Below are 25,691 nucleotides of genomic sequence, written 5' to 3'. Positions count from 1 at the left end.
GAATGTTGTCAATACAGGCTAACCTCACACAGCGCACTGAAGGGAATACACAAGTCTATCCTCAGATCTTTCAGAAGGAAAAGACTGTAGTACTTTTACATGTATTCTACCAAGACTAATTCACAACTCCTAAGAAGAGGACCATAAAATTTGAGTGAATTCGCAGGGAAGCAGTGTAACTATTTTCTTCTTCCTCCTAACTATAAACAGAAGTCTCAAAAGATTTAATGTGTTTAGTTTCAACTATTTGGGAATCACACTGAAAATCTATGTGTGATAGTCACTTTATGTCAATTTGGCCATAGGCTGTAGTGCCCAGTTGTTTGGTCAAACACCGGTCTAACAATAATATTGTTATTAAGAAATAAGGAAAAAGAGGACTTTTGAAAATGTGGGTGGGCCTCACCCAACCAGTTGAAGGCACTAAGAACAAAAACCTGCTATTTCCCAGACACAAAGCAATTCTGTCTCAAGCCTGAAACACAGAAGTGCTGCCTGAGCTTCCAACCTGCCAACCTAACCTACAAATTTCAGACTCAAGAATGCAAGTTCAACTGTTATCTGAACTTGCACTTTCCTGGCCTGCTTTATGGATTTCCTTAGCCATTTCTTAAAATAAATCTTTTCATTATATAAAGAAAAATGTATGTGCATATATACATATGTACATGTGTATATATACAAATACTTCATTGGTTCTGTTTCTCTGAGGAATCCTGATACTATATGACATGTAATAAAATACAATCTCACTAGAAGCAGAAACTTGAACCCCTATTATAAAACCAGATTAGAAGTGAGCAACTTGGCTACCACCAAGATGAGCTGACATCTCAGCATCTACATCTCTGGTCCTTAGCATTTGGTAATTCTTGTTACATAATAAGTACTTTGTGCATGCGGATGTTTATAAAATGGATATAAAGTGAGACCTAAGAAAGGTTAGAAGAAATAAAGGGGTGATTAGCAATATGCAAATTACACAGGAAGCATGTGACTTTAGGAAAATGTTAATTCATAAGAATGCCTGGAGACTGTCAAACACTTTTGTGTCTGACAAGAAGAAGATCCAGTAACATCTCAAAACACATCCCTTGCAGACATGGAAGCCTCACTGATAAAGAGCCTTGGGCGACTGATGAGTAAAGAGTGGCATTAGTTTGCACACCTTAGGTTTTGCAGGTGAGGCCCTGGGCCAGGGGAGTGCTGCTGCGGAGGCGGCGGAGCGGCAGGGGGCGCAGCACTAAAGAAGGCACGGAAGCCAGGTGCTGGGGGAAGCACCTGCCCTACTCGCCCTTGCAGCAACTTGGGATTCATGGCAGCAAGCGGACTACCAACAAATCCAGGGACCCGTGCAAACTGGCTGGGAGACATCCGTCCAGGCGGTAGCTAGAAAGAGGGACAAGATCTCAGATTTAGTGAATCAGCAAGCCTCTTGCTTTTATCCACAAAAAAGTGAATACTATTTCCATCAATAACTTTGTTTGAAAAAGTGAAGGAATAAAATAAGAGGCATTAGAGATTGATTAACAGCAAAGAGAGGTATTACCTATGAATGTTAGGAAAGCAAGAGAGCTCTTCATGGGTTGGGCTCATCACAGGCTTACCTGTGCTCCTCCAAGAAGCTGTGCTCTCTGGAGGGGGCTGAGAACAGGAGGAACACTAGGAGGGAAAGGGTGACCAAGCAGGGAAGAATTCTAGGGAAAAAAAAAAAAAAAGACAAAAAATTACACACATTCTGTGAAATTTGTAAATTGATATAAAGGAATTTAGTAGGAATGCAGAATAAACTTGGATATAAAAATCTTGGATATAAAAAAGCTGTCTATGGAAGGAATATGAAAGAGAGCAATGCTAGACATCAGGAAGCACTATGATCATGTAACCCGAAGAAGGAGGCAGTAGGATAAGGGACTGAAATAGCAGGAAACCAGATGACCACGCAGGGTGTGAATTCTTTTCTTTTTTTTTTTTTTAATTTTATTTATTTACTTGACAGAGAGATAGAGATCACAAGTAGGCAGAGAGAGGGGGGAAATAGGCTCTCTGCTGAGCAGAGAGCCCCATGCAGGGCTCGATCCCAGGACCCTGAGATCACGACAAGAGCTGAAGACAGAGGCTTAACCCACTGAGCCACCCAGGTGCCCCATTAAAGATTAAAAAAAAAAAAAAAAAAGCTCAGGTATGAAACAACTGAACATGATGAACCATGTTTTCTGACCTGGGGACCATAACATCCAGAAATTCAAGTATGGAGACTATAATAAGCGCACCTAATTTAGGAGACCTCTATATACTAATGGTGAAACCATATGCAGCACGTTTTCATCAGGACGTGAAGACACATACCGGGACACTGCAGAGCTGGTTTGGAGACATCCTCTCACCATAGGGAGCAGGGTAACGTGGTGGCATCGGGGGCCGGACATGGACAGGCTTCGGACACAGGATCTATCAGGACAAACATATACACAACTACACTCAATGAAGTCAGTTTTTCCTCCACCTACTCTCCCTCCCCTCGAGTACTGGTAGAGACACAGAACTCAATGCAAAGCCCTACTTCTAAGCAAATTGCTACGACTATGGGTTCACCTAAGAACCTTTGGTCACTTCCTCTCGTAAACACCAAGCAATGTGCCACTTGTAACTGAAGAAGATTTAGCTAATTCTCCAGTTATCCCCACCCTTCCATGCTATCTGAGGGAGGTACCAACAGATATTCTGACTTGCAAATTCTCTGCAAGAGGATATTATTTTGGTAGCAGCGAGGGAGAAGGAATGATAAGAAAGCTGGAGGATTAACTAAGTCCTATTCTGAAGCCCCTGTGATATGGCCGCCATGCTCAGCTCTTTTGTGATACATCGGGACTCCACCGTTTTATAGAATACTGAGCCTAACTAGGGCCATACCAACACCACCCTCCCCCCATACCTTCCAAATTGGCCTTCCTTTTCAGCTGCTGGTTTCAGGTGGAGGAAAGTCTATGGAACAGGACTGCACAGGCTCTAGGGAAAGCAGGGATATCTTAAAGGTAAAAAGGGATGTGGACAATGCTGTGTGTTCCCACTCCCCCCAGCTTTCAGTTACCTCTCTGCCAATGTTGTGGGCAGCCAGCAAAACACTTTGAAAAGGATATATACACTAAATGTGGTTAACTACCCTTTTTCTCCCCCAATTAAAAGGCAGCAGCAACAGGAACAGCACCAGAAAAGGGCATTAGGGAATGTGTCTCTTATTTGTACTCACTTCTCCTCTAATTGGCTATTTCTCTTTCTAATCTAACGCCTACCCAAAACTTCCACCCTCCTCCCAGCATCGCCAACTTCCCAAATAATTTTGCCCAGATTCCCAATATCCTGGGCTGAGTGCCTGTTAATGAGAGGTACCTGTTGGTTGAAGCTGGGTACAGCCATCTGCTTAGGTGGGGTGCCTATGGGGACGGCTCTAACAGGAGGACTCCCAATGATAGGTGACGTTGACCGCCGTGGTAATGCGCGCTCAGAAAGGTCTCGCTCGTCTTCTGGACCCTGCGGGGGCCTCTGAGGCAGGGCATATTCTAATACAGATACTGTAGGCATTTCCTAATTGACGAAATAGTTAAAAAAAAAAAAAGAAAGAAAGAAAGAAAGAAAGAAAGAAAGAAAGAAAGAAAGAAAATTAGTCCGTAACAAATGTTTAATAATCTGTACAGATGCCAAAAGCATCTTGAGAAATTATTTTTAAATTTTATTTCATATCCAGTAACATTCCCTCTCTTTGGTGCCCTCTGAATTTTGATAAATACATATCATGGATCTACTGCCACGATCAAGAACAGAGCAGTTCTGTCACTCCCCAAACTCCTGTTGTAGTGTCCCTTAGCAGACAACCCCTCCTATAACCATTGGTAGACACTGACCTGTTCTTCATTCCTATGGTTCTGCCTAGAAATGACTTAAGCAATTTGAATTATAAGCTAACAAATTCAAATTCTAAAGGCTCCCTTTCAACCTTTCAAAATAAAGCACAAATGAGCATTGCATGAAGGCTGAGTAAATAAATTGTACAATCAACAGGTACAGGTATGAGGAGGTTAAGTAATCAACATAACAGCAAATGACATACATCAACACATTGCTTTAGTAAGGAAAGGGTCAAGACAGGAGTTTTCGGATACTAGGAATTTGTATAAGGAGAAAATGTTTCATACCTGAGCAAGCAGTGGCCCTCGGATTCGCCTCAGAACTTCAGACCCATCCCAGATGCTGGAATTCAGACTTCCTGGTTGGGGCTACAAAAAAGGAAACACATACACAAAGTCTGGAGTAGAGAGAGGTTTCTGGACGCTTTAACTGCTTTCGGTGAACAAGGCTTCGAGAGAGTCTCAACTGCTTGAGAAGATGAAATTACAGTGCTCCAGACGACACCTGACTCCCCTCTTCACCTGCTACGATCAGGAAGTATATCAACAATTTTCTATGGTATATGCATGTTTCTTAGGGTAGCAGAAGAAACAAAACAGCAAAGCTCAGTACTTCACCTTAATTACTAGTCGGCTATAGTTCTCAGATCAGAGTAACTTACTCACTTGCAGAACTGGCCTGGTCTGCACTGCCCTCATGATAGCTGGATCTTCTAGCTCATTTTCAATCACCATCTTACTGAGCCTTTCTGCCAGATTCTCCTCATGGTCACCCAACAAGTCCATCTCATCCCTTTCTCCATTGCCTGTTTGTTCATTAACTGCCACCGGCAGCTTCTCTTCCAATTCAGCCAGGCGCTCATGCGCTTCTTGCCAGTCATCATCTGTAAGAACATCACAAGAAACATAGTTTATACTGAGACTAAAAGTTGGATGAAATTCTTCTGTTAACCAGATGAACAATTCTAACTTCAGAAGACAGTATATTTCCACTTGAGAGAAACAAAGTAAGATTTAAACTAAGGGTCATAGGAAAGTGAGCTTTTCACTATTAAGGACAAACAACATCCTACCAGGAATATAATTGAAGCACTTAGAGGGACTGCTTAATACATTACCAACGGCATTCAAACTGTATTCTGAAAACAGTTTCTAAGCCAGTGATAGGTATGTCCACAACTCACTGGTTTTGAGATTCTTTTTTTTTTTTTTTTTAAAGATTTTTATTTATTTATCAGAGAGACCCCACACATGGGAGTGCACAAGCAGGGGGAGTGGCAGGCAGAGGGAGAAGCAAACTCCCCACTGAGCAAGGAAGCAAGGAAGGACTCTGATCCCAGGGCCCTGGGACCATGACTTGAACCAAAGGCAAACACTTAACTGATGAGTCACCTAGGCATCCCTAGTTTTGAGATTCTATGACAGATCAGGCAAAAAAGGGAAGTTAAAACCCACTGCGTTAGCATACATATCCTTTTAGATTATGCCTGACATCTTTATGAGCTCTCAAATCTACTCATTTCATTCAATTAGTATTTGTTGAGCACCTATTATATGTTAATGTTTTAGGCACATGGGATAGATCAGTGTACAAAAGACAAAAAGATCCCTGGTCTCTTGCAACTTTCCTTCAAGCAGGGAAGAGACAGAAATAGATAATAAATATAACAAATAACTTAGATACTGTATGAGATGAAATACTATATAGATATATGGAGGAAAAGCAGGTTGAAAACTTTAAATGGGACAGAGAGAGGTACACCTCATTGCGAGGGTGACATCTGAGCAAAGATTCAAGGGTAAGATAGTTAGCCGTGTGGATTATCTGGGAGAAGAGTGTTCCACATAGAGGGCCAGTCCGTAGAAAGGACTTAAAGACAAGGGATGATTTTGAGAGTCAAGTAGGACTGTGTCTGGATTGGAACGATCAAAGAGGAAGAGCAGGAAAAAAGCGTGAGGCCAAGTAGGTAGTAGGAGGGAGCTCCTTCTGGGCCTTTTGGGTCACACTGCTTGAAATGGGGGGGCCGCTGGAGGTTTTGATGTGGCCTTTCTGAAACAAACAGTCAGGCTGCTGTACTGAGAACAGATTCTGGATGTGAGGGGTGGGCGGGAAAAGGAGAAGCAACACCGGAGGCATGGAGGCCTGCCGGGTGGCTACTGCAGCAACACCAGGGCTACTGCGGGGGGCGACCCGCAGCTGGGTCCAGTCCTTTTCCATGTTGACAATGCCCTTGCTATTCCTGCACACTCCTGGACGGTCTGTAGCTCCAGCACTAGCTTGTTTTCTCACTCTGTATGCCAACGCAGCATTATTTTGGAGTCCTGCTACAGCACAGGTAAAAATCTTCACAACCCTCCATCAGCTTCTCTAGAACTAGACCTTATTTCCCTTGCGCTATCATTCCAGTGCTCCTCTATCTCATTCCTCCATTCTGCTTTCACTGCCAAAGTTTGACTCCATGTTTTTCCCCTTCTGGCATTCAAATTCAGATACCTTTTCCTCCTCATGGAAACATTCCCTAAATAGCCTTTTCATTTTAATGCTACCTTCACCTCATCTAAACATGCAAGACTTTCAAACTCCACAAAAACCCAATGTATCTGTATATATTTTATTCTTAGTTTGTTCTTTACGCCCTATAAAATTCAACAGAAAATGGTAACAGATCATTCTTCTCTCAATTTTTAAATTTTTTTTTTTCTCTCTCTCTCTTTTTAAAGATTTTATTTGTCAGAGAAACAGCAAGTGCTCAAGCAGCATGCATAAGCAGGGGCTGAGGCAGAGGGAGAAGGAGACTTCCCACTGACCAAGGAGCCCAAGGCAGGACTGGATGGTTTGGACCTCAAGATCATGACCTGAGCCGAAGGCAGACCCTTAACCGACTGTGCCACCCAGGTGCCCTGATAATTCTCTTTATAACTAACATAAAAACACTGAATTCTTTCTGCAAGTGTCCTCAATGACAATCCTTCTCATATAATTTTTCTATGTACCTCATTAAAAGAGAAAAGAGGAAAGAAGAACTGGAGGCACCATAACAAGAAAAAAGAAAGATGTCTGGTATACAACAAGGTTATAATAAATGGTAGCCACTCAAAAAAAAAAAAAAAAAAAAAGAGAGAGAGATTCTTTAGATTTATTGACAATTTTCTGAGGGGCTCATGTACAACTTGTTAATATTAACTTTTTTCCTGCTTACAAAGAAAATCCTATTAATTAAAAATTTAAACATCACACAAATATATAACTTAGAAAGTTCCCCAGAATTCTACAGGTATGTTAAGTTTTTCAAAATGCAAACTATAAAGTTCAACTTGTTTCTTTTTATTTAAGCAATACTTCTTGGATACTTTTCATGTATATACACTTGCATGTAACTACTGATAACATTACCTCATTCTTTTTAATGCTGTTTAAGATTCTGATCTTTTGATATACTAATTTAACTTATCCCTTACTGATGGAAACTTGGATTATTTGCAAATTTTCAATGTAATGATTAATACTGTAATATGTCTTAACAACTTATGCAAATATTTATTAAGTAGCTTAAGATCGGAATCACTGTCTAGTCTTTGGGCACTGTGGTATATTTCAATGTACCACTCGTGGTAAAGAAAAAAATTCACTTTAGAGGAAAACTACAACATTAATTTAAATTATCAGTTATCTGGAAAAATATTCTTAAAGATTAGTATTATTAAAAATCAAGTGGGGGCACCTGGGTGGCTCAATGGGTTAAAGCTTCTGCCTTGGGCTCAGGTCATGATCCCCGGGTCGTGGGATCGAGCCCTGCATCGGGCTCTCTGCTCAGCAGGGAGTCTGCTTCCTTCTCTCTCTGCTTCCCTTTCTGCCTACTTGTGATCTCTCTGTCAAATAAATAAAATCTTTAAAAAAAAAAATCAATTGTACTGGGTATTACATGCAACTAATGAATCACTGACCATTACATCAAAAACTAATGATGTACTCTATGTTGGCTAATTAAATGTAAATTTAAAAAAAAATCACTGCTGACATTAATATTTGTGTCATCTTTGCTAAGGAAGAGTAAGCTGAGTACGTTTTAAAGGACAGATTGTTTTTTGTAATTTTACTAATTCAGTGATGCCAAAAAATGGGGACCCTATAATACTGAATGAGGGGATTTTTTAAAAACATTTATTTCCCCAATTTAAGAAGTTAATTTGTGGGTGCCTGAGTGGCTCAGTGGGTTGAGCCTCTGCCTTCAGCTCCGGTCATGATCTCAGGGTCCTGCATTGGGCTCTCTGCTTGGCAAGGAGCCTGCTTCCTCCTCTCTCTCTGCCTGCCTCTCTGCCTACTTGTGATCTTTCTGTCAAATAAATAAAAAAAATCTTAAAAAAAAAAGAAGTTAATTTGTTAGTGGATTACTCTGATGCGGGATTCCTAAACTTGTGTTGTTTTCATTCACTACCTCCCATGCTCACGCTTACTGAGTTTGTTAGAGCTGCCAAAGATGAACAGTTTGTCCTTAATTTAAAAAAACACTCGTTAAATAGCCCTATTCTGCGAGAAGGGCTCTGTTGCGAATTAACTATTACCGTCTGAACGATGTAAGCAAAGGAATCTAAGCCACAGAATCCCATCATTATCATTTTAGGTTTTCCTTGCTCTTGTGAAAACTCATGTGAAGCAATATCAAAAGATCACAAGCCCCTACTTTTAGAGGATACTTCACTCGTATCTTTTTCAAATGACCTAAAAATAAAGTTACTCAGATATAACAAAGCTTGACCCTGATCCACAATGGTCAAAATAATAAAGGGTAGGCAAAGGTATACCAGAAAAATGAAGAAAAAGAAGTTTTTGTTTTCAACTAATTAATCTCTACCCTGATGTGACCGGTTACTGAATCCACCCACGGCTAGCAACGCCCAACCCAACTCCCCCCATCCCGCCCCCCACTGCCTATCTCAGGAATAATTCTGAATAAATACCACATGAAAAGTACAGGTGATTTAATTTTAAGACAGCCTTAGTCCCTAAAGATCATAGCAGCTTCTGTTGAAGGGAAGTGGAAACAATGGGGGGCTCTTCCAAGCAAAGGCAGGAGAGTCCCAGAGATTCCCCAAGGACTGTTCAAGCATAACTGGTAGTCTACCCTGATTGCACCTCTCTCATAGTCTTCTATCTCATTTGTTAAAATGAGGATAATAACAGTACCTACCTCGCAGGGTTCTTGTGAGTATTAATAATAAATATAAAACATTCATAATGGTGCCTAGCAGATAATAAGCACTCTGCAAGTGGGAACTTTATTTTTAGAGAATGAGCTGAGATTACTGTGGCTATTTACTGCTCTAAAGATGATGTAAACATTTTTCCATGCAGAAGACAAGGACTAGTTTCTTAAGGAAAGATGACATCAGAGCATTAGCAGCCAGTGACTTCAAATAACTAACAAGTATCATTCAAGACACTCACTCTTTGAGTTAAAAACTATCAAACCATAACATTATGTCCAAGGTGGGACATTTTACCTCCTGATTTAAATTCTTCACACCAGCTATGTATCTACCTGTACGGTGCATTAAACAAATCACAGGCTGACTTAGCAATTTTTTCAATAAATAAATCTGGGGGCGCCTGGGTGGCTCAGTGGGTTAAGTCTCTGCCTTCGGCTCAGGTCATGATCTCAGGGTCCTGGGATTGAGTCCCACATCTCTGCTGAGCAGAGAGCCTGCTTCCCCACCCCCCCTCTGCCTACTTGTGATTTCTCTCTCTGTGTGTCAAATAAATAAATAAAATCTTTAAAAATAAACAAATAAATAAATCTGTACGGTATTTGTATCAAGATATTATGAAGAAGTTAGTTTAAAAAAAAAAAGATTTTATTTGAGAGGGAGCATGCACAAGCATGTGAGAGCATGAGTGTCGGGGGGTGGGGGGAGTTTGGGGGTAGAGGAAGAGGGACACGTAGACCAAGCAGACTCTCCACTGAGCAGGGAGCCAGCCACAGGGCTTGGTCCCAGGACCCTGAGATCACAACCTGTGCCAAAGTCAGACACTCAACCAACTGAGCCACCCCAGTGCCCCCTGAAGAATTAAGATTTTAACATGAGGGACATGTGGGAGGCTCAGTCAGTTAAGTGTCCAGCTCTTGATTTCGGCTCAGGTCCTGAGATCGAGCCCTGTACTGGCGTCCCTGTTGAGCACCGAGACTACTTAAGATTGTCCCTCCCTCTGCCCCTCCCCCCCAACTCATATGCACACATGTGCTCTCTCTCTCCCTAAGATTTTAACTTTGTATTTTAGTGTATATTATAAAGATTCATATTTGGACATCTTTTCCCCATTACAAACTTTGTTGACCAAGAAAAGTCTTTCTTTATCACTTATGCCCTGGGGTACAAAGTGGGCTAACCATATGCTATTTCACTGCCTTTACTTTTTGCTACCTGTTCTTTTAAAGTATAACCCTAGGGGCTTTTTCAATGTGTGTGCACTTTTCTTTTTTCCCATCATATCATATAGAATTCTGTACACTCTAATGTCCTTTTAAGACAATATTTTCCCTAACTTGTGGGGAACACAGAAGCAGAAAAAGACTGTCCACAGCACGCTGGAAGTCAATGAGAAGAGATGAAACTATTACTCTTCTGTCCAGGTTCAAAACTGAGGACATTTTAGTATGCTGTCTCATTTTAATACAGTATCTATAAATCAATCCCACCAACTTTATTTAAACCTGAGGAATTTGCTTAAAAAAATAACATTCAGTACAATACTTTAAAAGAAGTTCTAGAAACATGCACACAATGTCTGTTAACTCTATTGTATCCTATAGGTTATTACTAAACTAACTTCCAAATACAATTTGCAATTCACATCAGTTCCTTGTATTTGCAATTCTAGTCAACATCTCTTCCCCAGTGATCTCCATGGAGAGAGAACAGCATCTTAGATCATGTCATCCTCTTGTAGGATCTCATCTCCTAAACTATGGCTATGATCCAGAAGGTCTTTGGTTTCCTTCTGTAATCAGTCTCACTTCTACCTTAAGTGGTTCTCCTGCTGCTCCTGAGAGTGGCAGTTTTACTCTCTACCGAATTTTGTAAACTTTGACTAAAAATACTATGCTTTCTCATTTTTCCCAGTTAATTCAACTTGGTCTAAGTTTTAATAAATTCAAGTGGGCCACATCACTCCAAAACGAGGAGCCACTTTCACACCTTTAAAACCTTTTGTTTTTTATATTAAACATCTTAAGATCAGTCACTATTGTGAAATATCCTCTTGCTACTTAACTTTGAATATTTGTTGCACAGACAGAATGCTGATTTCAGAGAAATCACACAGATTTACACATCCCAACAGAAACATTCTTATTGCTACTTTTCTACACCAATGGTTAAAGCAAAAATATTTACATTAACTCTTACCTACTTCTTTTTTAAAATACATTTTATTAGTATATTTGGTTAAGGATCTCTAATTCTCAAACTTTATCATATAAATCTGTTGCCTAAGTTTCCCATTTTAGATTACTATAACTCTGAGCCATGTTAAGTTTAGCCTGAACCTTTAATTGTTTACCCTTTCTAACTCCTAAAATATTTATCTGTATCTAGGGATGGGAAACGTTCATCTGTGCGAGCACTTTTCTAACTTATGAAGACTTCCCATCACCACAATTCTTAGAATAAAATGTTTTTTATTTTATTGAAGATACTATGTAAGGCAATAGCGGGGTCATGCAATACACCAATGGTTACCTGAGTTTTAAAACATACACACCCAAGGCCAAGTTTTCTTGTACTCTACTAATTTTCCAAAACTTACATGTTCCAAAAATAAAAATTTCCTTCTTCTAGGATTATATTAAATCTTTAAACAATGTCTACTTGTCTAATGACTAGCATACCTTACAGCATCAACCTAGAGCTATAGATAATATAGCCAGAAGGCACAGGGCTCAGAAAGCATCTGGTTTTATATATAAATGAGGCAAAAGAGGGGCCCAGGGCATTGAGGTAGATGCTTCCAGTGAAGACTATTCTGAGACCAAGAATAGAATATTTTGCTAAATTTGTGAATGTAGTTACTCCTACTAAGACAAAGCACTTACAAAAGAGAACACTGGAAGAACAAGAGACCTAGATGACATTAAAAGAGAAAGATGTCACTTACCAACAGCACCTGACCCAAATGTATCATCATTGAATTGATCAATCTCTTCATCTTCTTCTCCCAAGCCCTGAAATGCATCTTCATCTTCATCCAGAGGACAATCCTCTAAAGACTAAAAAAAGAGAAAAGAGATTAGCTATTGATGAAGTTCACACCTTCATTTAAAAAATGTCCATTTTGGGGCCCCTGAGTGGCTCAGTTGGTTAAGTGACTGCCTTCCACTCAGGTCCCGATCCTGGAGTCCCCAGATAAAGTCCCACATCCGGCTCCCTATTTGGCGAGGAGTCTGCTTCTTCCTCTACCTCTTCCCTCTCATGCTCTCTTTCTCTCTCATTCTCTCTCTCTCTCTCAAATAAATAAAATCTTAAAAAAAAAAAAAAGTTCATTTTGTCTTACCAATCATCAGGATAGCTTAGAATATGATCTCTTGTAAACACATCATTTTTTCTACCTCCAATTTCCCTGACATTGAAAAATGGCAGTATCTTCTTTCAGTTTCTCTTTTCCGAAACACTCCATTTCTCTATCAAGAATTTAATAACTATCTCTTCATGCAACCAAGAAATTAGGCCCCCAACTTTCCTGACATCACTGGTTAGAATAGTAATGACAACTCAAAATGCAAACTTTATCATTACTTTGAGTTTTATGTGTATCTTTCAACAAAAGTATCATGTTCCTTAGTTTCATGCCAAAATTTCAACTATTATGTCCTCTTAAAGCTTTCTCTTCATTTCCCCTCTTCTGTTTTCATCTGTTGATGAAACAGAAAGCTAAAATCTCAAACCCAATTAAGTGAACTCTGGAAAAGCTATGATATGGTGAGTTCAAGTTGTGGTCCCCTTCTTACAAGTATGTGTAAACTTGGCTAAGTCATATTCTGGTTAACTCATTAAACACGTCTAAGTACCTAGTGTGTCTCCAGCTCTATCTACATTTACTCAGAGTGGCAACAAAAGGACAATACCTTAGAGGGTTGTAAGGATTAAATGAAGCAAAGATTGTAAATTTGCTAAACAATGCTAGTTATCACAACAATTTAGCTCAGTTCTATTTTATTTTATTTTTTTTTAAAGATTTTATTTATTTATTTGACAGAGAGAGATCATAGGTAGGCAGAGAGGCAGGCAGAGAGAGAGAGAGAGAGGAGGAAGCAGACTCCCTGCTGAGCAGAGAGCCCGATGCGGGACTCGATACCAGGACCCTGAGATCATGACCTGAGCCTGAGCTGAAGGCAGTGGCTTAACCCACTGAGCCACCCAGGCGCCCAAGCTCAGTTCTATTTTAAATACCAACCCCCCCTTTTCAGTTTTCAACTGATTTATTTTCCAAGTTCTCTTCTTTTGGACACTCTGCCCACCGCACCTCATCCTCTCTCCCACGTTTACATCAAGTCAGTTTGGTCTTGAACCATTCCTATCAAGTATAAGTAACCTGTGGCCCCAATTTTCAAAGACTCAGAATCACAATACCACACATCAATAGCAGGTCTGTGATACACCTTGCCAGACAACCTCCTTAAACAGACTTTCCCAAAGGCAAGGTTAGGCCAAAAGGCCATTCTACCCGTCTTAAACCCTTCCAAACTTCCACGAGGCAGGCATGCAGCAGCTTCCACAGCACAGATCAACTTAACCAAATCACTGCTTTTTTAAATTAGAAAGACTCTTCGGGATCACCCAGAGCAGCCCTTTCAGTCTACAAGTCTAGAAACTTTCTGTCCAGAGACTAGGAGCAGCTCAAGGTCATACAGCGAGTTAGTGGCAGGGGCAGGACTCTCTACTATTGCTACATTCCCGGGATGGTCACCAAACACAGGTCTCGTTCCCCTCGCCCGGAACTTCTACGGGACACGCCCCCTCCCAACTCGGAGCCCTCTTCGGTAAACCATCTCGGGCCCCAGTAAAGGGCAAGTCCAGGCCCCCCTGACCCGCTGGGTGCCCGTGCGCACGGGTGTGTGTGTAATTGGGGGGGGGGGGTTCCGGGTCCAGGGCGGGAAACGCGTCTCTAGGCTTTCCCGGGAGACTCTCCCTCAAGGATGGGGGCACCGCTTTCCCCTCCGCGGCTCCTGCCGGGGTGTGGGTGGGGGATGGCCTGGTTACAGTACTTAACGGGCCCTCCCCACCCCCAAACAGAGGCCAACTCTCCCCAGCGGCAACTGATAGGACAGTCCCGCCCCCTGGAGCCGGCTCAGCGCCCACGGATTAAACCCGCGACCCCAGGCCCCAAGCGTTCTACTCGGTCCCCTGGGTCCCGCCGCTAGCCCCCTCCTTCCCCAGGGGCGCGGGACCGACGCGCGGGGGGTGAGAGAGGAAAGGGGGCGCGGGAGGGAGGGAGGGGTCACTTCCGGTCGCAAGAGCTCACCTCGTAGCGGAACATTCTTGGGGAGGGGGGAGGGAGCGGGGAGGGGAGTGGGGGAGGGAGGGAAGAAGCGCTGACTCCCCGGCTCCTCCGCGCGCGGGTCCTCCACCGGCTCGCGACCCCTGGCCGCCGCCGTACGCCGGAGCGTGCGTGGGAACGTGCACAGGCGCGCCTCGGGGAGGGCGGCCGCCCCGCTCGGCGCCCGGCGCGGCGGCTGCGCGGGGACAGATTTGGCGTCCCGCTTCCTAGTCTCAGCGGCGGGAAGGAGGTCCCGTGGAGAGAGACTGCGCACGCGCCGCCCGTCGGGGGCTTCCTCGCGAGCCCGACTCGCGGCTCCGCCCCCGGCTTCTCTGCGCCCGCCCAGCGCTCAGGTCCGAGTCACGAGTTTTCCGTCACCGACGGGGCGGAGAAAACCCCTGTGATTGTCACAGGGTATGGCTTTAGAGAGTCCCAGGCCGATCCTGGGCTCGGAGAAATGGAGGTTCCTGGGCTGTTTTTCCAGCGACCAGCGCGGTCTTCGGGGGGCTCGGTGGTCCTGGCGAGACACCCTGTGCGCGGAGTGGAGGGGGCAAAGCCCGACGGGTGCAGGTCCTCGAGAGGGGCTGAAGTCACCGCTGAGAGCGGCACGCCACCCGCTGAGTCCACAGCAGGTCGGGGCTGTGATTTATGTGTCTCGAGGTGCTGACGGCGCCCGGTTTTTAAAAAGCGGAGGCTCGTTCCGGGAGGCTCAACCGGGGTGATATTTTTAGGCGCCAGGCGCTCCGGGCACGTGGCGCGGGGGAGCCAGAAAGGGCAGCGCGGCCGTGGGCAGCAAGGTCAGCGAGGCCGCCGAGCCCCACCCCGGCTGCGCCGCTGGGGGACACCGCCTCCGGAGCGGACCGAGCCCAGGAGAGAGTTTGTCTGGGTTCTGGTGGTTCGTCCTCCGTGCGGGCACCGCCCGGGCCCCTTCGGCCCCTTAGAGCTCATGGAACTCTCTCTTTTCCCCTAAGGACTAAACTTCAACCGCGAAGAATTAATTCCTGTGCATTTCGCAACTCCTTTTCTCCGCGTGTCTGAAAATGCTGCCTGGCCTAGGAATGGCATACAGTAAATTCCTCACATACTAATCAGACCCCAAGTCTGGACACTCTGGATTTGGAAATAGAAGTTCTGGGTGGGAATCCGTGCTTTGTCACTGGCCATCAGATTTGGGCAAGTTACCAAAACATCTCTGAGCCTTAATTTTTTTGTGAAATGGGTTTAATGGTACCTGCCTCACAGTAGTGGTTCAATGGTATAAGGGCGATTGAGGTCTAACCTGGCACTCTGCTAGGTGCTGTCATTCTATCCTTCCTTATGCCAACCCCACGAGGTAGGTACTATTATTTTCTCTCTTTTGTGCGTGAGGAACCAAAGGATTAGAGATGTTAGGTAATTTGCCCCAAACCACCCAATGGCAAGTGGCAATGCTGTCAGCTGGGGACTCTCTCATTCCAAAACCTAGTATCTGAAGCACTGTGATCCTTTCACAAAAGCAAGTGCTTGCGTGGGCCAGGCCTGAACCTTGAAGAAGAGTAGCAGCCGGAGAATAAGGTGATTGTTGGGTTTCAGGCATGCACTGAACATTACAAAACAGTATTAGGTAACAGCAAGTCTTAACAATGACCAAAGCATTGGTGCTATAGACCAGGGGTTGGAAACTATGACTCTTGGCTGAATCAGACAAAGTTGCCTGCCTTTTTAAGTAAAGCTTTGTTGGAATACAGTCACTCTCATTTATTTATAAATTGTCTTTGCTTTAGGGCAAGGAAGGCAGAGATGAGTACTTAGACTGGAGACCATTTTGCAAGCAAAGGCTAAAATAGTTACTCACTGGCTCTTTATGGAAAATGTTTACAAACCATGTTTTCTCATCACTGTTAGAAATCAGATGTTAAAAAGAAACACATCTTTAAGTCATGGACTACTTAAGAAAATACAATGGCAAGCAGAAACTATTTAGAACTGAGTGATAAAAGATATCAAGAGATTCAGGATATAGCTAAAGACGTTTATAAAGGAAAATAGGAAAGCTGAATATAAGTGAAATGGGTGAACTTGGGAAAGAAAGAAAGAATAAGCAGTAATTCAGCAGAAGTCAAGGTGTCACTGGATTAACAAAATTATCCTTTTTTTCCTCACCTAATACCTGTTCATGAAGGAGATTGAGGGTTTTCTAAAGAAAATAATGCATTTTTAAAAAAAAGTTGTGTAATGTAATCCTTTATTAAGTTGGGGAGGATACAAGTTTTTTTTGACAAGTGATTCTTTAGAGATAAGGTATGATGTCTCTGGAGAGTGTCCAGTGAGTGGGTGAAAGAAAAGTCTCTTGCATGCCAGGTAGGTAGAAGAGGCTTTGATAGATGGAAGAGGACATCGGTTAGATAAAACCACTGAGTTTTCTTTAACGCTGTCTGTCCTTTCCCCAAAAGCTACAAATAATCCCTTGTGGTATTTATAGGCTCTATAATTTTTTTTTTAAAAATTGAGGTAAAACAATCCATTTTCTTGTGAGACTATTTCATTTATTTATTTATTTATTATTTTTAGTTAACATATAATGTATTGCTTGTTTCAGGGGTACAGGTCTGTGAATCATCAGGCTTACACATTTCACAGCAGACACCATAGCACATACCCTCCCCAATGTCCATAATCCAGCCACTCTTTCCCTCCCCTCCACCCCTCAGCAACCCTCAGTATGTTTCCAGAGATGAAGAGTCTCTTATGGTGTGTCTGCCTTCCCGGTCCCATTTTGTTTCATTTTCTCCCTCCCTAACCCCCACAACCCCCACCGTGCCTCTCAAATTCCTCATAACAGAGAGATTACTTGATAATTGTCTTTCTCTCATTGACTTATTTCACTTAGCATAATACCCTCTAGTTGCATTCACGTTGTTGCAAGTGGCAGGATTTCGATTTTTTGATTCTTTGCCTTGGTTTCTTAACAGTTCCTATAGAATCACTGGAACAGGGTCAGGTGGCAGCATCCCATTCAGAATACATCCTTGCCCGTTTTACTGGCAACAGCTGGTGCTAAGGAAATGGGGGGCAAGGTAGCTGAAGAGTAGGGAGTAAGGGAGGAAATCCTGTGAAAGCTGAAAAGCTTAACTCCCCATCCAAAGCTTAACTCCCTTGGTGTTCCCTGTGCCATGGGCTCAGTGGTGATCTGTTTCTGGCATTAGCTGGTCTTCTGTATTTCCCCGTGTCTAAATGAGAGGAGGCAGGTAAGCTTCTCGTTTCTGGCCTTTTCCTGAGACAGTTGGGGAAAGAGAGAGATTTCAGGCTCTCTGTGGAGACTGCTATACTGGAGGGAACTTGGCTCTCTCTCTTCCTTTGGGCAGAGCTTGCAAAAGAAAAAGTTTTGTTCAACAAAGTGTGAAAATTAGTCAAAGTTCCATGAACACCATTAACAGTCTTGAGGCATTCTATTACATACACAGAAGCCTGATGTAAAATATACAATGTTGTTTAAGAATTCAGGCACACTTGTTTCCCTCACCCATTCGCTAACAACTGAAGTCAGGACACTTTTGATTGAAGAGATGCTTGGATTCTGGTATTCTCCCCCCCCCCCCCCCGCCCCCCATTAGCGAGATAGGAAACTTATAATGTAAAACCCGTGATATTTTGGACTTTGATGGTTAACTTGGAATGTTGTAGTTATTTGATACACATAATGGACCATCTGAATTCAGTGGTTAAAACAACAATGATTTATTTTGCCAATGAATCTCCGTTTGAGGGGGACACAAGGGGAGCAGCTCATCTCTGCTCCAGGTGGCATCACACTGTACTGCTTGCATCTGGGAATGACTCTGGTTGGTTGGTGGAACCGTCTGAAGTTTCATTTACTACCTGGCAGCTGAGACCTCAGAGGGGTTTTCAGTGCTTAACATGTGGACTTTCTACGTGGTTTCTTACTTTCTTCACCACCTGGTGTCTGGGTTCTAAGAACAAGTGTTCTGTAAGGGCCAGTTGGAAGCATATCCCTGTCATGACCTAGTCTCGAAAGTGGCATAGCATCACTGCTGCTAGATTCAAGGGCAAAGAAAGATGGACCTCACCTCTGGATGGAAAGAGTCAGTGTCACAGTGGGAGGAGAACATGTGGGAAGGGATATGTCATTGTGGTCGTTTTGGAAAATGGGGGCTAAGGGTTAGGAGACAAGGCTTTTTGGTTAAGAGAGGCCAAGAAATCTCTTGAAACAAAAGTCAAATCTTACAAGGTAGGTATTTTTCTCTCTTTAAAAAGTCGCCATCACCACCACCACTACCTGGGTTTATAGGATGGCGTGTGAGGTTGGCACAGAATCAAAGGACATCTGGGAAATTTTTGCGGTTTTGGAGCTTATAAAATCTTTGGTAAGGACATGCCCTGATTTCCGTGGTGGAACGTAGGCCATGTGCATGCAGATCCCCCCTAAAATGCAGCTCGTCAGTTCATTCCAATAATGGGGGCTATGTTCTCTATTGCTGCACAAAAAATTACTTTAAAACGTAGCAGCGGAAAACTAAAATCACTTCTCATCTTACAAAGCTTTGGAGGGTCAGGATTCTAGGAGGAGCAGCTCAGCAGGGTGGTTCTGGCTCCTAGTGTTTCAGGAAGGGCAGTCAAAAACGTCAGCTAGGGCCCTGTCATCTGAAGGCAGGTGTGTGCCCAAGATGGTTTACTCACATGGCTGTTGGCAAGACCCCTCAGTTTCTCTCCACATGGACCTCTCCATGGAGCTTCTTGGCTGTTCTCAGAACGTGGCAGTTTCTTCCCAGAGTAATAAGGGAGAGGCTGCAGCCACAGTATTTTTAATGACCCAGTCTGAGAAGTCATATATCAGTTCTGCCACGTACTATTTGCTAGAAATAAGTTAACTAAGTATAGCCCACACTCAAAGGGAGGGGTATCAGGCTTAACCCTGTAAAGGGAGGGATATCAAAGGAGTTTTTGAAACCACCACAACCTGTTTGAAGGCAGACTCCAAACCTTTTAATTAGGACAAATTTCTGGAGAGATAAATAGATTCTAATATGATGATGATCATAAAATACCACTGGTACAAATAAGGTGGTGTTGGTACAGAAATATACAGACTGATTTATGGAGCAGAGTAAGCACCCAAGAAGTAGAACTTGACAGAAATGTGGATTTACTATGTGATAAAGATGATGCCTCAATTCAATGGATAAAAGAAATACGATTTGAAAATTATATTGAAGCAATTGGTAATTTATTTTGAAGTAAAAGTTAAAGCCTTACAGCACAGCATACAACACAGTAAATTCCAAAATGATAAATACATTCCATGTAAATTTTAAACATAAAGCAGCAAGAACAAAATATGGATGAATATTTGTATGATTTCAGGATAAATTTTCAGAATTTATTTACTATAAAAATGAAAATCACAAAAAAAAATTTGAACGCTGAATTTTATAACATATACACATATAATATATGTAAATAGTACATATAAGATGTAGTATATGTATAAGATAAACTTTCAAAATATTTTCAGCACATAGGGAAAGTGTTGAATAAAGTACAAAAACTTAAAAATAGATTTTAAAATTCTTTAAGCATCTTAGTAAAGGCCACAAAAATTTTTAAGTAGCTATGGAATATATAAAAAGATCAATTTAGTCAATGTAGACAAGATTAACAGTTGCCATTGTGAAGCCATCAAATTGGTAGATAAGAAAAAACTAAGGACAGAAAAAAAAGGAAGAAGGGGGAGTGTGAGGGAGGGAGGAATGGAAGGAAGCCGACCCAGTGTTGACTGAATTTATAAAACAAATACCTTTGTAAATAGTTGGTGGGAGTATAAATTTGTAGTCTCAGGAATGCAATCTGGCAATGTGTGTGTGTAAATAGGGGTTTAAAGTATTTTAACACTGGGGAAGTAATTAGAGTTAACACAAAATCATATGTAAAGATCACCCACAGTGATACTTGTAATAGTGAAAGATAGGTAGCCGTTTAAATGCCAATAAGAATAAATGGAAATGTTATGACAACCATGTTTTAAAAGGCTACTTGAGCAAGGCAGGTGTTTATAAGTTAAGAGAATGAAGCAGGGTACTAAAGCTCCAAATATAATATGCATAATGTATAAAGTACCCAAACATTATCTGAGGTTTATTTTAATTGGTGGGGTTAGAAATGATTTTTAACTCCTGCCTACTTTTATATGTTTCCCAATTTTTCTAAAATTGATATGTAATATACTTAAAAATGGAAAAATTTTATTTATTTATTTTTTTTAAGAAGATTTTATTTTCAGAGAGAAAGAGGGAGAGCACCAGAGGGAGGAGGATCAGAGGGAGAAGCAGACTCCCCACGCTGAGCAGGGAGCCTGATGTGGGACTCAAACCTGGGACTTCAAGATCATGACCTGAGCTGAAGGCAGTTGCTTAGCCAACTGAGCCACCCAGGCACCTAGGAAAAATGTTATTTTAAAAGAAGAACCATAGCAAGACAGATTGGCAAGAACAGAGGAAAGAAGTTCTCATACTGGTTCTGCCAAATAACCATTAGTTCCTGACCCCTTCTTGAAATTTCCCATTCTGAGTGGGGTGAAGATATTGTTTATGATTTTAAAGCATCACCAATTACACTTTCAAAATGATGATACGTTCCAGATATTTATCACATTCCAGATACTATTTTTATAACTTTGCAACAATAATAGATCTCCCAATAAACATTTCCCAAGACTCAGTCAATGGAAAGGAGAAAAGTAAAGCTTTATGAGTAGAAACTTGAAGAATTATTAGTGCTCTTAAAGGGAACCTCTTGTAGTTACTCTGTGAGTATTTATGGAATGCCAGCAGCAAATCTCAGTATATAACCTTGAAGGGGAGATAACAAAGAAATAGAATGTCCTTTGACATCACTCGAAGGAATTCATCAATTCAATAAACAGGTATTGACAGCTTTAGCTCTTTTAGGCACTGGGTATGGATTTAGAGAACAAAACAAAATACCTGCCCATCAAGAATTTACTTTCTCTTATTTTAAATGTTAATATCTAACTTTCAGGAGCTAGAAATAGGAACTGGGGCCTGAGGAAGTAGTAAATTAGTTCCCCTGAGTTTATCATTTTCCGAGTTTATCATTCATGTGAGTCCACATTTTCTAGCACAGCAAATGTCTTTTCGTTACCTTATTTAGTGCGTCTTTCAGCTCCTTGTTCCTCATGCTGTAGATCAAGGGGTTCAAGACAGGGGTGACAAAGGTGTAGACAACAGACACCACACGACCCATTTCTGGATTGTAGCTAGAGCTGGGGCGTAAATAGATGAGGCTACAGCAGCCATATTGGAGGAGAACCACAGTCAAATGAGAAGAGCAGGTGGAGAAGGCCTTGTGCCGCCCCTCTGCAGAGCGGATCTTCAAAATGGCAGCCACAATGAAGATGTAGGAGATGGAGATCAGGGAAAAGGGAATGGTAAGGATGATAACACTGACAATGAAGATCATGGCTTCTTGCATTCAAGTATCTCCACAGGCCAACCGCAAGATCGGGAGTACGTCACAATAGAAGTGTGTGATCCTGTTGTGGCCACAAAATGGCAGGTGGAAAATCAGAGCTGTGAGTTGTAAGGCTAGAATGAAGCCAAGGACCAGGGCTCCCGCTGCCAGCTGGGCACACAGCTGCCATCTCATGATGAGGGTGTAACGCAGGGGATCCCGAATGGCTACAAACCGATCGTAAGCCATGATCCCCAAGAGGATACAATCAGCACTGCCCAGAAAGACAAAGAAGAACATCTGTGTGCCACAGCCAGTGAAAGAGATGGGTATTCTCCCCATGGTCAGGAGGTTGACCAAAGCGAGAGGAGCCACAGTGGAAGAGTAAAAGATCTCCAGAACTGCCAAGTTGGCCAGAAAGAAATACATGGGAGTGTGGAGTGAACGCTCTGCCCAGACAGTGAGGAAGATTGTGGCATTACCAAGGAGACTGCCGATATACATCAGCAGGAAGGCCACAAAAATAAGTATTTGTATCTCCAGGATGGGCGAAAATGGGTGAAAGTGGAACTGGATGTCTGTGGTTTGGTTTTCATCCCCCATAAAAGTGGCACATCAGGTTTTCTAGGACAAAAGAAAAATTATGTTTGGAAAGAAAGTGCTTTGAGCTTTAGGATGAAGTGATGATACTGTATTAGCACCTCTAGCTTTAATAATCTCGAAGCCGAGTTTATACCGGGCATGTCACTCTCTAATCTTGCTTGTGTTTGCCAGCTCACATTTTCAAGAGAGTTGGCTCAGGTTAACTGGAAAGCCTGTCACTTTGAGTAAGAGCCAAGTTAATTTGCCCCATGTGGCAATGGAGCTCAGGACTTTGACTTCACTTTTGTTTTGCAAGAACCAGCTGAACTAATAACCCCTGAGCTTCTAAACACATGTGTTACCTAGCAGTAATATACTGGCTATCAAATATGGACTCGTAATGATCCTGAGTCCAAGTCCTATAATATACATTGGGATCATATTGTCCCATATAAATGATGCTCCATTGTTCTCTGAGGGTTAGGTTCCTAGACAGAAAAAAAGAGGTCAACGGGCCAGTGCAGCGGCACTGAGCATGATGGCCCCATTACTGCTTTGTGATTGCAGAAAAAACTGAGCCTTCTAGTACATTGGCCCTTAACTATAAGCACCCCATACCTTTTACAGACTTTCCCTGTGTTTTTAACCAAGAGTCAAGAGAAGTTACAGCCGTTTTAGAAACAGCATCCATATAAACATTTAGAAAATTCTTCCCATTATGACAATTGGACAATGTCCACATTCTTGCATATGGTAGAGAAAGTATCAAGTATGATATCCTGTACACCTTTCTAAAACAAACTTTTAATTTTTTTCTTTTATTCTATTTTTTGTGATAATTTGTTTTATGTATGTTATGTCTTATTTATCATAGATATATGAACTTCTGCAGGATAAGCACTGTATCTTACTCCTCCCCCTCTAATGCCTACTATGGTGACCAATAAACATTTGTAGAATGAATAAATAAATAAATACGTTTTTCACAACCTCGGTAGATTTTCATTTAGGCAGAGCACATAGTCTTATAAAGTATGACTTAAGAGTTCATGGAAAGAAAACACTCCTCTAACAAGCTGGGTGCAGCATAGTTCCTTTATTAGAAAATATCACTGAAAATTTGTGCATCTTATTAGTTCTTACTAGTTTGACTTCAAATAAATTCAGTGCTCAAATCTCAAACTGTTTTCCTATGTATAGAAGATAATCCTCTCTCTCCATTATCTCTAGATAATCCTGAATCTCTGTTTGAGGGTTAGACTGATGAACATTTTTGGTCTGGACCTTGCCCTGCTCTGGGCCTCCCCACCGAAGGGGACCAAGCACCAAATGTAGAGTTTCTCTAGACTACTGGCAGTAGATTGGGCTAGAATAGACTTTCAGAAGGAGGGTAAAGGATTTAAAACAGGGAGGCCTTGTTTCACCTTCTTTGTAGTTACTGCCACACCCATAAACACACCCTCTACCCAATAGTCATCCCATAGGAAGTCATCCAAACTCCCATGGTTTTGTTAATTACTGCTTGGATCTGGGTCAGCCCCCTCCCCCCAGGTAGAAAGATTAGACATTTACCATAGGGATAGGAGTTGAAAGGCGTTGTAAAGACTCTCATTCATAAAATTATTTTTTTTTCCTGGTAAAATGAAATATGTACCCAGCTAAAATGAAAATGTGAGCTAAGATGCATGGGGGTGTGAGTGTAAATGAAGAGAGTCAGTTATAATGCCATTTTACCTGTCAACAGCGCCTTACCTGATTTTATTTGCCAGAATCAACTCAACTTCTCTTTCAGGACCTGGAAAGAGGAAACATTTAATTTTTTTTAATTTAAAGCCTTTTTTTTTTTTTTTTTTTAAGTATGCTCTACCGCCAGTATGATGACCAACACCGGGCTTGAATTCACAACTCTGAGATCAAGACCTGAGCTGAGATCAAAAGTCAGACTCTTAACTAACTGAGCCACCTACGCACCCTTAAAAGGGGAACATTTTAGAGCACTGTGCATAGGGGAGGAAAAAGTGACATAACCTGGATATAAACCTTGAATGACTAGATGTCTTATAGCAACTTAGGGACAATTTCTTATAGACTATTCTATGCTTTTTCAATGTATTTCTGTTCCACTATCTCATTTGATTGCCTTAAAATATCCAGCAGGTAGGAAGGTAGCTATTAAGACCTCCATCTTGAGACTAAGGCACAGAAAAGGTGATTAACTGACCCATTATCATTCAGGGGTTTAGAGGTGGAAGAGAGATTAGCATTTAGATCTCCTTGTACTTATCAATGATTACTTAAATCTTAGCTTGATTCTTGTCGCAGGACTATGAGCCAGCTATGATCTTGTCGCTGACACTCCCAGGGAACTCAGAACAAGCCAGCAAATGGCTTTTCTCAGGGTAAGGCTCTTAATGTTTATAGAAGAATGTTCTTAATGATGCTATAGGAAAAGATAAAGAGATTTCTATTCAGAATTTCTAGCTAATTCCATGAATCTACAAGGCTTATACAGTTGGGGCTACTCTAAAAATACTACTAATTCAAGTGAAATTAGAAAAATACTACTAATTCAAGTGAATTGATCAGACTTGGCTTAGCTTCAAAGGAGGTCAGATCATCTTAGAATCAAAGCAGTGTTTACCGGCACCAAAAGCATCAAGTCCCTGGTTCCTAAAAACACAGTCATACTGATTGGTCCACAGAACTGGCAGGAAAGCCTAGCAGAGTTAAGAATCTGAGGACTGGAGTTGAGAAGACCTGGGACCATCCCCTGTCTCTGCTATTTACCATCTGTGTGACCTTGGAAAGTTTCTCTCTCTGCACTTCACTTCCTCATCTTCAAAATGCAGATAATATCAACATCTATCCCACAAAGTTGTTGTAAGCATTCAATGAAAGAATGACTATAAAGTGATTTATACAGCATCTGGTGGTGGTGTCATTCCAGGCTAGCTATTGCCATAACTGATCTTTGAAAAGTTGTACTAATGGCCCTGTGTGAGTCTTGCCATAGATAACATGAGTTCTTATTCTGATATAAAAACCTTTGATGATCATGTTTTCCTGCTTTAGTTCTCTCTTTACAATTACATGTCTTCCTGCATCTGATTTACCTCCACAGGACAAAGTATAAGTACATTGGTGTGGCATTGTCATTACTCCAATTTGAACCAGGACAATCTAGTCCCGTGAGGAAATCCAGTGAC

The 25,691-nt window shown here is 41.9% G+C and overlaps 2 protein-coding genes across 2 annotated transcripts in view; both read right to left on the bottom strand.

Moving 5' to 3' along the window:
* PATL1 (PAT1 homolog 1, processing body mRNA decay factor) overlaps nucleotides 1–14,554 on the bottom strand; it is a 30,397-nt gene extending 15,843 nt beyond the window's left edge. Inside the window, exons 1-8 of the mRNA XM_059404889.1 lie at nucleotides 14,422–14,554; nucleotides 12,058–12,169; nucleotides 4,572–4,789; nucleotides 4,194–4,274; nucleotides 3,391–3,585; nucleotides 2,350–2,451; nucleotides 1,608–1,697; nucleotides 1,169–1,389 (exon numbers count right to left, since the gene is read on the bottom strand). Of these exons, the coding sequence (XP_059260872.1) occupies nucleotides 1,169–1,389; nucleotides 1,608–1,697; nucleotides 2,350–2,451; nucleotides 3,391–3,585; nucleotides 4,194–4,274; nucleotides 4,572–4,789; nucleotides 12,058–12,169; nucleotides 14,422–14,436 (1,034 nt within the window). The 5' untranslated portion in view covers nucleotides 14,437–14,554. The remainder of the gene's footprint in view (nucleotides 1–1,168; nucleotides 1,390–1,607; nucleotides 1,698–2,349; nucleotides 2,452–3,390; nucleotides 3,586–4,193; nucleotides 4,275–4,571; nucleotides 4,790–12,057; nucleotides 12,170–14,421) is intronic.
* Nucleotides 14,555–21,567: 7,013 nt separating this feature from the next.
* LOC132012568 (olfactory receptor 10V1-like) lies at nucleotides 21,568–22,506 on the bottom strand. The gene is given in 1 exon segment (XM_059392764.1): nucleotides 21,568–22,506. A coding segment is annotated over 1 exon segment (939 nt).
* Between the last annotated feature and the right edge of the window lie 3,185 nt (nucleotides 22,507–25,691).

Source organism: Mustela nigripes, chromosome 1, assembly GCF_022355385.1.
Source record: "Mustela nigripes isolate SB6536 chromosome 1, MUSNIG.SB6536, whole genome shotgun sequence".
Taxonomy (NCBI): Eukaryota; Metazoa; Chordata; class Mammalia; order Carnivora; family Mustelidae; genus Mustela; species Mustela nigripes.
The sequence above is the reverse complement of the archived record's forward strand: the minus strand, read 5'-3'. Positions and strand labels throughout refer to the sequence as shown.